This window comes from Arachis stenosperma, chromosome 4 (genome assembly GCF_014773155.1).
Source record: "Arachis stenosperma cultivar V10309 chromosome 4, arast.V10309.gnm1.PFL2, whole genome shotgun sequence".
Classification (NCBI taxonomy): Eukaryota; Viridiplantae; Streptophyta; class Magnoliopsida; order Fabales; family Fabaceae; genus Arachis; species Arachis stenosperma.
In genome coordinates this window covers 149563551-149577051 of record NC_080380.1, presented here as the reverse complement: position 1 = coordinate 149577051, position 13501 = coordinate 149563551, and the positions used below count along the sequence as shown (strand labels likewise).

At 32.1% G+C, this 13501-nt stretch overlaps 3 protein-coding genes across 3 annotated transcripts; 1 reads left to right on the top strand and 2 right to left on the bottom strand.

Annotated features, from left to right (window-relative positions):
* Positions 1 to 37: 37 nt before the first annotated feature.
* LOC130973831 (transcription initiation factor TFIID subunit 6) lies at positions 38 to 3979 on the bottom strand. Its single transcript, XM_057898505.1, has 11 exons — positions 3608 to 3979; positions 3431 to 3532; positions 3230 to 3338; positions 2597 to 2700; positions 2382 to 2519; positions 2190 to 2285; positions 1850 to 1974; positions 1382 to 1514; positions 1123 to 1248; positions 926 to 1037; positions 38 to 560 (listed from the first exon to the last, which is right to left on the bottom strand). The coding sequence occupies exons 1-11, from the start codon at positions 3818 to 3820 to the stop codon at positions 184 to 186; spliced, it is 1635 nt and encodes a 544-aa protein (XP_057754488.1). The 5' UTR covers positions 3821 to 3979; the 3' UTR covers positions 38 to 183.
* A 1005-nt stretch (positions 3980 to 4984) lies between these two features.
* LOC130973833 (uncharacterized) lies at positions 4985 to 5818 on the top strand. The gene has a single exon (XM_057898509.1). It carries the CDS (start codon positions 5117 to 5119, stop codon positions 5645 to 5647), a length of 531 nt encoding a protein of 176 aa, XP_057754492.1. The 5' UTR covers positions 4985 to 5116; the 3' UTR covers positions 5648 to 5818.
* A 5346-nt stretch (positions 5819 to 11164) lies between these two features.
* On the bottom strand, positions 11165 to 12499 carry LOC130973834 (CASP-like protein 4D1). The gene is made up of 3 exons (XM_057898510.1): positions 12302 to 12499; positions 11719 to 11851; positions 11165 to 11475 (listed from the first exon to the last, which is right to left on the bottom strand). The coding sequence occupies exons 1-3, from the start codon at positions 12481 to 12483 to the stop codon at positions 11272 to 11274; spliced, it is 519 nt and encodes a 172-aa protein (XP_057754493.1). The 5' UTR covers positions 12484 to 12499; the 3' UTR covers positions 11165 to 11271.
* Between the last annotated feature and the right edge of the window lie 1002 nt (positions 12500 to 13501).

Here is a 13501-nt window from a genome sequence, read left to right as displayed (position 1 = left end):
ACTATCATGCAATCTCTAAAGTCTAAAAGAATAAGGATAACAAGGAACTAGAAATTTCATTAACTGGAAAAGAAAAATTATATTTTATAACAAGGACAAGGAGCAATGTTAGTTTGCTCCCGGAATTAATATCTGGGGGTTAACCATGATCTAATTGTGAGCAAAGCTATAATACATGCAAAGTTACAAGAACATATACAACTCAGGGGCCTGAATGAAGGGAAGAATGTCTTCACCAAACAACTCAAACAATGATACCAGGATACGCCCAGAATTCAGCTCATCCTTCCAAACTTGGGCAAGGGCAGCCAATGTTTTCCATGACCGGGTATCAACCTTGTTACTTCTAACTACGGCATTAGAAATTGTGTCATTTTTCATCTGTTCAGAAGCCGATGATGAGCCAATGATTGAATCAACTGAAGAGGCTTGAGTCCCTGCCTCCCCTTGCTTATGAGACGGTGAGGAATTTGTCAGAACCACACCAACCTCACCATCAGTATTAGTTTTCTTCAAAGGTGGCTGCTCTTCCAACTGCTCAAGGCTTGCTTTGCGTTTATCTTGATGATTGAAAATAGAGAGGATTCAGTATACAACAGGCGGTCATTTTCAATGAAAAGTTTATGCAACTTCCCTCATAAAGAAAACTTTTCAAAAAGATAAACATATTATATCTTTCAATAATGTGGAAAGCTCATACTGAAAATATCAATTACCTTGCGGTCAAATAAAAAACAGAAAAACGAGTGGAACATATTTTGGCAAGAAATGAATAATATTGGAAAAAATGAGTACTTCTAAGAGCATTCATTATATTAACAACCCAAGCACCAGGTCTGCATGCTCTGAACAGATCTAACAAGAAGACCAAATAATTCTTTTACAATTGAACATCATTTTCTTGGTCAAGAAGTAAGATACTCACAAGGTGAAGACATAAGAACTCTTGCATTGGTCTTCAAGACAGCATGAGGAAGAGAAGACGGGAAAGTTGGGAATATTTTCAGTCGATCATAAATACACTGACCTGCAGCACGCTGAGTAATACACAATCATTGGACTAACCATATTATAATTTGATGTCTTTTGGTTTTTAAGTATGTATCTAATAATAAATCTTACCAGCAAGGCTCCATAAACACGCCATGCTTCATGCCTTTTGACTTCATTCCTCTGCTTCTCAAGAAGCATCTCTGGTTCCAGAAGTCTTATATATGGTTCAACATTTGGCAGCAAAAGAAGGCGAACCTATTTTAAAATAATGAGTCAAAAGCAAGACAAAAGGCTCATATGTCAATATTAAATTTATCCACAAGAATCCTATCCTATTTTTTGTATTTAACTAATTTCATAACTGCCAAGAGCATGGAAACATGCGTACCACATTGGGCCCTAATGCTGCCAACCCTTGAATTGCACCATAGTGTTGTGTCAGTGCTTTCTTGGGATCCAAGAATGCATTCACCAATGTTTTTGTTAACCTAGACTGTAGATTACTATAAACATGACCAAACCTGCAAGATTAGAAGCAAGGCAAAATTTGAAATGAAATCAGTAACTATCCAACAAACAAGTCATGCGATATATTTCAAAATGATGCACAATACTTAACAAAAAGCAATACTGGATTTTCTGGTCTATAATTCTTGTGTCTTTGGACTTGATGTTGAAAAACAATAGCGTATTTCAAATTAGAACACATGATTCTTTCTTTGCTACTCTAAAATTAAGGAAGAAATGTAGCACGAATTGCACAAAATAAATAGAGGACCAACAAAAATCTCAAGTAAAATTGCTTTCATTTCCCTTGATGCACAACATATGACAGAATCAATTGAGGACATCTCACCTTTTGCAAATTGAGGCAACCAGGTTAGCTGTAAAGTCTCTAAGTTCCCAATGGTTGTCTGCCAATCTACTACCCAACCTCTTGGCCACAAGGCAGGTGACAACAGATGGCATCAACTGGTGCAGCTGAAGCAAGGAATATACAAAGAATCAGAGATAACAGATTTTGTTAAAGATCAACAAAATAACAATTTCCCATTAATATCTTAATCTTTTGTATGATTTGAGAAAATTCCAACAGAATATGGAAAACGAAATAAGCATTAATTTCAACACTAACCATATTCATGATATTACAGCAATATAAACAAATACTCTAAATCCAGAAAAGGTAGACTTACATAAGGTTCGATATGAATATGAGGATTTTGCAGAATGCTTTTAACAACTCGCATCAAGGCAAATAGAAGAGAAAAATTACTCAAACCATGAGAAACCTGAGAAGAACAGAGAAGCACACGGTCTAAATGAGCTAGGATACAAGATATTTTCCTTCTTATCCACCAGAATGATAATAAGTCAAATATAATTACCTCATCTGCTATAAAGCATGTGAAATAAGGAACTAATGGATGAAGTCCTGAATCAGTGGCCAAACTTACTAATGCTTCCTTAAACAGAACCGACTCAGACTGAGTCAAAGTTAGCTCAGTCACTTTATCAAAATACAGCTGCAAGAAATCATAAAAGTAAATAAATTACAAGATGAAAAACGAGATATCTCATAGTGGCTTAGTAAATTGCATACCTGAAGCTCTCTAGACAATACATGCTTAACGGGTAATTTGATGTCAACAGGAAGGTTATCATCCTTCTGTTCATTCTTTTTGGCTTCAGCAGGAACTGAAATCACTGCAAATAAAATGTAGAAAGGAAAAATTAACTACTCATGGAAGGGCAAGGGAGTGTAAGTTAAAAGGCACATGACACAAATTCACAAAGAATCAATTAATATACCATGACAAGTTAAGATTCCAAGTAATCCATGTTTGTCTGCACAAGGTGCATCATCCCAAGTATATATATCCACTAACATGCATATGTATATCTCTCAAATGGTATAGTTATTTAAGTTTATACAGTTTTCTAAGTCAAGCATTTCTAGTTAATAGTTAGTATTGTGAAAAACTGAAGAAGTTGATTACTACTGCAGTAATATTAAGAAATCTACTCTAGCTATGTTGGTATAACAAAACAACATCAACAATAAAGCATTTTCCCAGAAGATTAGCTAGGTTACATGGATTAAACAACACAATTGCCTCAACTATTCCTAATTCCCTCAAGAGCTAAATTTCAGTAACTTACAAACCTATTTTGAAGTTTTGCATCATAAACCATTAACCTATGAACAAAGAACTACCGGTACTCGGAGACCTACCGTCTACAGGAGCATTTTCCGGGATAGCAGGCTGTACACCTTCAATTGCAAGCCAGTGGCAGGTGACCGCAGTATCAAGTGGTGCTTTCGGTAGAGGAGCTTCAATGACCTATAAACATAATCAAGTATCAACACAGAAACTATAATTACAACTAGCTAATACATTGAACTCCGTTGAAGCGAGTAAAGTCCCTTACTTACATCTTTTAAGTCAAGATCCTTATCTTCAATATAGAACAAATCTCTGTGTCCGAGAGCTCTCTTGAAACGTAAAGGACCACCAGATGCAAATCCATATATAGGCTGAAAATGAAAAAAGAGATTGTTAAGAAAAAAGCTAAGCGAAATTGAGAGTTAGAAATGGAAAAAGTGCCCTACCTCGACGTTCCTCAAGGAGAGGGCGCTGTCAACATCGTCGGCGGTTAAAGTGGTGCGGCGGGAGTGGCGCATGCACTTGATAGATTCCTGCATGATGTCGCGGAGGCGGTATTCGACGTCGGGAGCGAGGGAGAGAGCGACATCGGGGGACAAGTTCGTAATTCCGATGCTCTGAGCAATCACCTCTATTCTCTCCTTCCCTACTATGCTCATTCCCACTCACCTTCTCTAATTTCTCGTCCAATTCCTTTCAGTGATGCAACTGCAACTGAAAATTAGTAAATTACTTCAACTTCAACCTTCTTCTCCTCCTTCTTCTTCTTCTTCGCTTCAATTTGCTGTAGCTCCTTCTTATAATACCAGAGTACTGGAGCCAGTGTCAGTTCCAATTTTTTAATATTTAATTTTCACAAGGATTGATTAGTCAATTAGTTAATTAATCAATTAATATAGCTATATGCAGTAAATAGCAACTTAATATAATTTCAAAGAAATCCCTCTTTGAAATTTATTTACAAAATAGCAACTTCAATACTCCAACGGTCCAACCAAAAGAGGCTTATAACTTAATAAGTAATAAACTAATAATAATAAATGAATACGCCTTCGTGGTGGTGGAAGGGCCTCATACAGTCGTACGAAATTTTATTGAGTAGTTTTTGGGTCCGAATTAAACTTTTTCCCAAGTAACTATGGGCCTTACATTGTTTTTGGACGACACTATGGGCCTAACATAAGTCACAGAAATAGTACTAAAGTATCTAGAGAGGCCCAACTCTGCCAATGACCCATGTAAAAAAAATCAATATGATTTATAAAAATAATAAATACAAAAATATACATACAAGATTAATTACTAAATTAATTATTATATATTTGTGAATAAAAATATATTATTTAACATATTTTTAATATATATTTATATTTAAATATATATTTTATATAAATAATTAATTTAATAATTAATTTAATAATTAATTTTCTGTGTATATGTAATATGGTTCAAATAAATAAGCACCATAAATAAATATGATCATCCAAAATTAGTTAATGTGGTAGGTTTCAGTTAACTAGGTTTCTTAACTAGATATTTTGAGTGCAAATGTCTACAATTGTTGAGAATCTCACACCGTTTTCATGAGACCTTAGTTGACTGGAGAAAATTTTCAAATTATTAGAAGTAGAATTCAAATAATAAGCAGAGATTATAACTATGAAGCATGTGAAGCTCAACAAAAATGGCATGCAATGGCAATAACAGAAATTAGAAATATATTTTTGGTAAAAGACAATTTCCCTTGCATGTGTAAATTATGTATGAATTAGTTACCACACACTTCTTATCCTATATCGATGTGGCCCAAATAATCTGATCTTTTTAGTGTATCACTAGTACAGATATCATATCCTCTATGATTGAACCCTTAATAAAGAACTATGGACAATATCAATGAATCTCCACACTCATAACACTAGCAACTTCACATTTTTCCAAAACTTGTGTTTGCCATGGCAATGGACCTCTCAAGAATCACGGTGAGGCCATTCAAGCTAGCCGACGCGGACGACATGTTGTTATGGGCTGGCGACGATAGAGTCACTGGCAACACACGATTGGATGTCTGTGTGTCCAAAGAACAAGCCATAGCATTCATCAGAGATGAATGCATGGCGCAAGAATTCAAAAGATCTATTTGTATGGACGACCGGTCGATTGGGATTATTTGGGTGATTCCATGGCTTGGTGAAGACAACTTCAAGGCTGATTTAGGGTATGCATTAGGGTTCAAGTATTGGGGCAAAGGAATAGCAACAAAAGCAGTGAAGATTGTTTTGTCACAAGTGTTCAATGTGTTACCTTATTTGAAGAGGTTGCAAGCTTTTACCCTTGTGGAGAACAAGGCCTCCCAAAGGGTGTTGCAAAAGGTAGGTTTCCAAAGGGAAGGAATGCTTAGGAAGTTCATTTATTTCAAGGGAAACTTTGAGGATTTCTTGGTTCATAGTTTTTTGTCAACAGATGAAATTCCTCCTCTAGATTAGTCGTTATTAGCGGTTATGGCTAATATTTTGTCACTTTTTTTTTTCTTGAATGTAATTTTGATGGACATGCACAGTCGTGTAATCACAACTGTTATTTTAGATGATCATTCATATGATCAATGTATAAGATAATTATTTTTGTTAATGTAACGTTATGTGATTGGATACACGTATAAAACGGTTTTACATTAATAGTGCATCAAAATTAAATTCTATTAATATATTTTATATGTGTGATTAATTTAGTAACTAATTTTTATACCAAAAAATTTAGTAACTAATTTTTTATATAGTTATAATATGGCTATGCATATCCGACTCAAAATAAAGTCAGGCTTAAAAAGGTTAAAAGCCCACCTAATAAGGGTGACCTCATCTACTCAATCTTACTGAGTTAAATAAGTAATTAAGTCTTAAGATATTTCTCACTTATCTAAAAAGAAGATCTCAACAACTTTCTTAAAAAAAGAACGGTTATCCACCATTAAATATGGAACTATATATACTAATAGGTGGTTATCTATTTTACTACAAATAGACTGATACACTCAAGTATATTTAAAACTCAATCTACTAAAAATATGTCTAAAGCTCTCCGATGACGACATCTTTACTCCAATATAAGTAAAAAAAAAATTTTAACCTCATGTTCAGACTCAAATCTAAAGTAAGGATATAAAAATAAAGCGTAACAAAAGTAACAACATCAACTACAAACATAATTTCAAAGTTAAAACTTTTTACATATTTTTTTTTTCTAAAATAGTTATGGACGACCCACTAAAATGTTTGACATATAAACAAATTGAATATATGTTTATCGATGTTATTACTTGGAACTTGGAAGCACACCTAAATTAAACATTGCTATGTTCATGTAATTGGAAACGAATGTACCATGTGTGCTGGTTATATGAATTAAGAATCCTGCCACTGATTGATTAATTAGTGTTAAAGTGTTGACAATGGACTCCATACACACTAGCCAAAACAAAAATTATAAGCATTTTCGATGGCAATGATTAGCAATAAAATCGGACTGTGGACTTTAAATTACCTTGGATTATCGGATGCACGTTATGCATGCTTCTAGCGCAGTTAAAGCTGAATATATTATTGCAAAAGTCAAGATTTCTATTCTTAAAAAAATTATTGATTTTGATTAAAATAAAAAGTCAACTATCTTAGTAATGTCTCTAGTTTTTTATACCATTAAATACTAGGCGGATACTTCCATCAAGACGATTCAAACGTCTTTTTCTAAAAGATGCTGATGTGTTACGTGATGATTGGTGTATTTATAAAACCGATTAATTTATTCTTTAGATTTGATTCGACCCGGTCGGTTTATATAACCCGGACCGGGTTATACTTTTTTTTTAAAAAAAAACTTTGGTAAACAATGTCAACCCTATCCCTTACACCTCACCGTCTCCTCCCTCAACGTCACTTTCTCATTAAAGTTGAGCTCTCTCATCTCTGTCACCGTGGCTCAGCGGCTCTCGCACAAGCTCTCTTCCTCTCTCGCCTCCGGTCTCTCTACTGTCTCCGGTGTCGCACGCAAGCTCGTCGTCCCTCTTTGTGTCGTCAGTCATCACCAACTCTCACTAGTCGCGCTCGCGCGCCTTTACTGCCCTCGTCGGCGGCGGCGGCAGAAGCAGCATGTCCCGAGACTGATCATCGTCGTCGCTCCCTGTCTTGTCACCGTCTCACACTCAATCCCGCGCCTTTGTTGCCTTTGTTGCGCTCGTCGCCGGCAGCGACAGTAGCAGCAGGTCCCGGGGCTGATCATCGTTGTTGTCTTCTTGCTTCGACTCTCGCCATCAACTTCCACTTCCCCGTCAGCTTCCTTCGCGCAACCAGAAGCTGGTCTCTGATTTAGTGAGTTCCAATAAATTTTCCTGTTTTTTTTTTTTCAATTTTATTGTTGTAATTCATCACTGCACTTTGATTTTGTTGCTGAAATTTATTGCTGAGAATATCACTGAACTAGATTTTCTGTTGCTAAAAATCATCACTAACATGAATTTGTTATTGATTACCATCACTGAACCTTGAATAATTTGTTATTGAGCTGGAATTTTCTATTTACATTGTGTTTGGATTGAACCTAATTAATTGTGACCATATGTATTTTTCAGTCTAGAAGTTGGATTAATGGTTTATTTAGATAGATATGTTTTGGGGATGCTGAACAGTACTTGTACAAATTGTTGCTGCAAGCATAAAATTTAATATTAATTTGTTATTCGTTTATATTCTTGTATAAAGAATTACAATGGTAGAATCAGCATTGTGTGAGCATATTATGTATTGTGAGATATTTTAGTGATTAGCTAACATACTATTTGAAGTCTATCTAAAGGTAGACAAAACAGGATAATTGTTTTTTGGAACTTTATCCAGGCATGTTCTTTGGTTGTTGACATGAAGCTCTATCCATTAAGCTCTAATGGATTTTCACTTTTAATGGTTTATTATTTTGGTACACAATTAATTTTAATATTATGTCAACATTTTCAAGAAATCAATTGCTTCATCTTAAATAATGTGTTCTGCTTTTGTTATCCTGAATACACTAAGGGGCAGTACAAAGACAATAAAGCATAGGAGTGCATTCAACAAATATAAGGGCCTGTCTCGATGCCTAAATTGGTTGAATTTGTAATTGATTATCGTCACTAAACCTTAATTTTGTTGTTGTTTTACTTAAATAATTACTTAAGGTAAATTTTTTTGTTGCTGAAAGTCATCACTGAGTTGAATTTGTTAGTGATTGAACCTTGAATTTGTGGTTGTCTTGCTGAATAATCAATGAGTTAATTTTTTTTGTTGCTAAAAATCATCGAGTTGAATTTGTTATTGATAATCATGACTGAACCTTGAATTTGTTGCTGTCTTTGCTTAAATAATCAGCTAGCTCCTTTAAACTTTTACAGCATGACTTTGTAGTTAATATATTTTGTACTGTGTTCTTTCATCATTGTAGCTTGTGCCTTTGAATCAAATGAAAAAATTTGCAACGAAATCTTCCCGCAAAAGTGAAGGTGGCAGCAGCTCTAAAGAGATTGAAGATCCCTGACATCCATTGCTGCAACATAGACAAGCAGCTTTGAATAGAGTGAAAGGCTCACTTGACTGTTGGCATTTAGATCCGTCGTGATTCCACTATTCTATATATTTTAATGAATTAATAACAAAAGATTGGAAAAATTGGCAAAACATAGGCCAAATATTTAATATCCACTGTACTATAGGCATGATTCATTGTTGTAGTAGAAGTTATCTGTATTCTGTAATGTATTATCTTGAGGAAGCTTATCCTCTTATAGCAAAGGTTAAGTTCATACATGTAATCAAAGTATGATCTTGGTCAAATACATTTGAACTTTTCCCGTCAATTTTCATTAGTTTTAATTAAAACTCTAGTATATAGATTGATTCATTTGTGAAATATAAAAACAGAATCATATGAAGCATGTAACATTATTAGTTCAATTCAAAATGATACATGATTCTTGTTCATGGTGTTAGCTTGTCATTTAGTTGGGAAAGAAGTGAAGAACTATAAAAACTCCTTTTTGTGCTGAGGTTTCAACAATACTCATAATCAAATAGAAACTCAGAATAAATTGTATTAAGAATTAGATGATATATGTTCTCTTCTCTTTATCAATTATAACAACAACATTAGTACTAGTCTTTTTCAAAAGAACTAACTAAAAAAAAAGAAAATATAACATAATCAAAATAAAGATATTAAAATGAGTCAAGGAAACACCAAATTATATGAATTGCTGCAAGTTCTTCTTTAATATCTACATTGCATATACAAAACTGCAAGATACAAATATGCATGACAACTATAAATTCAAATTCTAACCATGGCACAAGATCAATTGTTTGCACAGAAATTCATTAATTTTGTACTTCATATTCAACAATGGCACAAGTGGCACACCCATTGAGCCATTTTGCTTAATTATCCTTAACTCTGTTTCAAAACAATAATACAAGTAATAGAACTTCTTCGGCAACAGCACCCACAATCATCTCATCATCATGATCATTAATCACTAAAACTAATCAGCACCCTCAACAACATTCTTGCTATAATAATGGTTCTAATATTCTTCGTCAGCATTCCTCTGTCTTCAATTACCATGCCCCATCAAGGTCAGAGGACACACACTAAATAAAATTACAGAAGATTTATCGGAAGAAAGAGCGGAGAACGGCGAAGAGGCTGACGGACGAACTGTGACGAAGATCGGCAAAAATGCTGCTGCAATGACGATGAAGACCGGGCTGGAGGCGGCGACGTTCAGGCTGCAAAGAGGGAAGGTGACGACTTTGCCTCAGCCCTCAGACGGAGACGGCGACTTTGCGATGAGGCCGTGAGAGTGAGAGACTGCGGCGGTAAGAGGGGAGAATCGGCGAGAGGAAAAAAAAATCTAAAATGAACCGTTTATGACCACAAATAAAAAAAAAAAGAAAAAAAAATCGGTTAAAAATGAACCGCATTTGGTTTGATAAATGCTACGTGTCAAAATATTAATGGATAAAAATAATGTGTCTTTAAAAAAGGATTTTTTTTGTATCTTTATCTAAGTGGTGTCCTAAATACTAACCTATCAAATTAAACAAGAGCCACTCACATGAAAATATTCAAAATGCATGTCTTTTTTAATATATTTTTTAATAATTAAAATTTAATATATATAATTATTAAGCTATATTATTTTTATTAAAATTATATCAGATAAATTAATTTAGCTAAAAAATTGGTAATAAACTAAACTTTGAATCGATCTAAATTAATAATTTTATAGAAAATGACTATAATAACTCTATTATAAAAAATGACTAAAATACTGTTATTATATATATATATATATATAAAACCTAAATCCTAATCCTATAACGATACAGAAAAAAGAGAATGGTTAGAATTTAGAATTTTTAAATTTTATATATATTATAATAATAATAATTTAGTCATTTTTTATAATAGAGATATTATAATTATTTTTTATAAAAAAATATTAATTTAGACCTGTTTAAGGTATAATTTACTAATTTTTTGTCAAATTAATTTATTTGATATGATTTTGACAAAAATAACATGGTTTAATTAATTATATGTATTAAATTTTAATTACTAAAAAATATCGTTAATAAAAATACATTTTAAACGTTTTTATCTAAGTGGTTCCCAATTAAATATTCATGTAAAACCTCTTGTTGCATCAATATTCAATAAAACAAAATTAAATAATAGTAAAAATGACCAAAATAAAATAAAATAAAATAAAGAAGCCAAAACAATATGTGTGTTACAAGTACTAAAACTTTATATAAGTCCAAAGAAGTTATTTTGTTAAATTCAGTCAAGTCGTCGTCAATATAAAATAGTTTAATATAACAACCAAAAAATTAAATAAATCAAATAAAATGATATACCAAATTCGAAAAAAAAGAAAAAAAATCCAAATGGATGATGGAGAACAATAAAATTCCATTATATTCAAAACCCAAAATAATTAAGTACAATTGCGATGCTGATCATTTAAGCAAAGAAAACAAGAAAAAATCCATAACAACGTAACAAGCTATCTGATAATTTAAGCTTTCTTTGGCAAAGCAAATGAAGTGAAAATTGATACTATGGCATTGCAAAGAAATCCAACCAGGAGAAGGGTCGCTGAGGCGTTTGCTTTTGCAAAAAACGAATTGAAAGGAAGATCTTCTGCTTTGAAAAATCTATGTAAATCTTCAGAGGCACCATATCCAGCAGCTGAACCCGAAATTAGGAAGTATGATATAATCTGTCCAAAGAAATATAATTAATTATAAGCGTTAGTAACAATGTAAAACGTTTTACATAGTGATGCAATCATATCATTTTTTTATAATTATTTTATAATTAATATAAAAAATAGTTATTTTTGTTGATACAACATTATGTCATTAGATGTACGTGTAATACTATTTTATACTAATAATGTATTAAAATTAAATTCTAATTATAAATTATAAATTACTTAAGTCGAAGGACTTGTTATATGTACCTTGTCACCAAAGAAATCAAATACATAGCCAAAATCACCGCATACACGCTTTCCAGATACCACATTGAAGATTGAGAGCACCATTTGCATGAGGTTGTATACAAATCCAATGACTATTGTGGAGATCATGTATCTATGTAATGTTAACAAAGTAATTACGTTTAATTAATTATATATTCTATATGATGATGAGAACATTAACTAATTAATTAATTTATTATTATTATTATTATTATTATTATTATTATTATAATATGCACACAAAAAAATAGTCATCAAATTAATCGACCATTATGTATTTGTATATACAAATACATATGTTATTTCACACATTTTCAATATATATATATATATAATAAAGATAGGGGGATTCGAATTCACAACGTTTTAGATGAATATGATGAAATTATGCCATTTGAGTTATAATTTATTGGTAAAAAAATATATATTTTATATTTCAATATGTATTTTATATAAATAACTAATTTGATAACTGTCAAATACCAACGAATTATAACTCAAATGACATAGTCTCTCCATACTGAAAAGCACGATTGATATATAAATAAAAAAGAGTAATTACCGATAAGCATGAATGTCGCTGAACTTGGCTTCTACAGAACCATTTGTTGTATCTTCAGTGCCCTTGGTTACAGAGATGAGAATGAGAGCAATGAGAAGGAACACAAAGGTTAAGACCCTCAAAACGAGAATCACACTTCTTGAAACTGTGGAACTTGAAGGTGCACTATTACTATCCATCATAAAATTAAATTGGTGCAATTTTCTTTGTCTTCTATCATCTCAAGGGTATAGTCTAAGGTATTTATATTATACATAGCCAATTGGGGAATTAATTAATAATAAGAATATGAATGTGCCGCATAAAAACGGAGGACTTTGAAAAATGGTGCCATGCAAATTAAATTAAACCAAAATCATTGACTCAACTCTACAATCAGAGGTTGCTCTTTTCTATAACTTCTAAGAAAGCTCTCATTCCATTTATCGTTGACTTTCCATTTGTTGACCTTAGCTGGAGGATTTGTGCCCATAAGATCCTACTCATATTACTACAGTTAGTATATATACAAATATTTATTCAAGAAAATTGATTTATATGTTAAGTTTACTTTAAGCTAACTAACAAATTAAAGCAATACATCCTCAATTTACAGATCAATCTCCCTAGCTATTAAATATTTTATAATATTGACTTGATTAATTTATTAGGTGTAACATACATACTTTTCTATGAACATTCGTTTACATAATTAGAGCTTTGTTTCAGCAATGACTATTGAACAAGAATAATGAACAAAACTTCTTGAAACTCTGGAACTTGAGGGTGCACTAGACAGCATTATCCATCCTTAACAATTAATTAGATTTTATTCCCACGCTATGGTATTGAATTAAAATTGGTGCAAGTTCTTTGTCTTCTATAATCCCAAGGGTATAGCTAGGAGAATTAGAGTATACATATATATATATATACAATCATGTCAAATGCATATCAAAATAAGTTATATCAGTTATTAATATAAAATATATATTGTAATACAAAATACACATTAAAAAAAAATTAAATGATATATGTATTTATATATAATTATATAGTCATTATAACTGATTTTAATATATAAATACTATTTTTAATATTAGTAATAGTAGGGAGATAAAAAAAATAATCAGAATTTATCTTATTTAATATTTATTAATTATTATAACAATTAAGAAATACTAAATAAGGTAAATTTTGACTGTTTTTGACTAATTGACA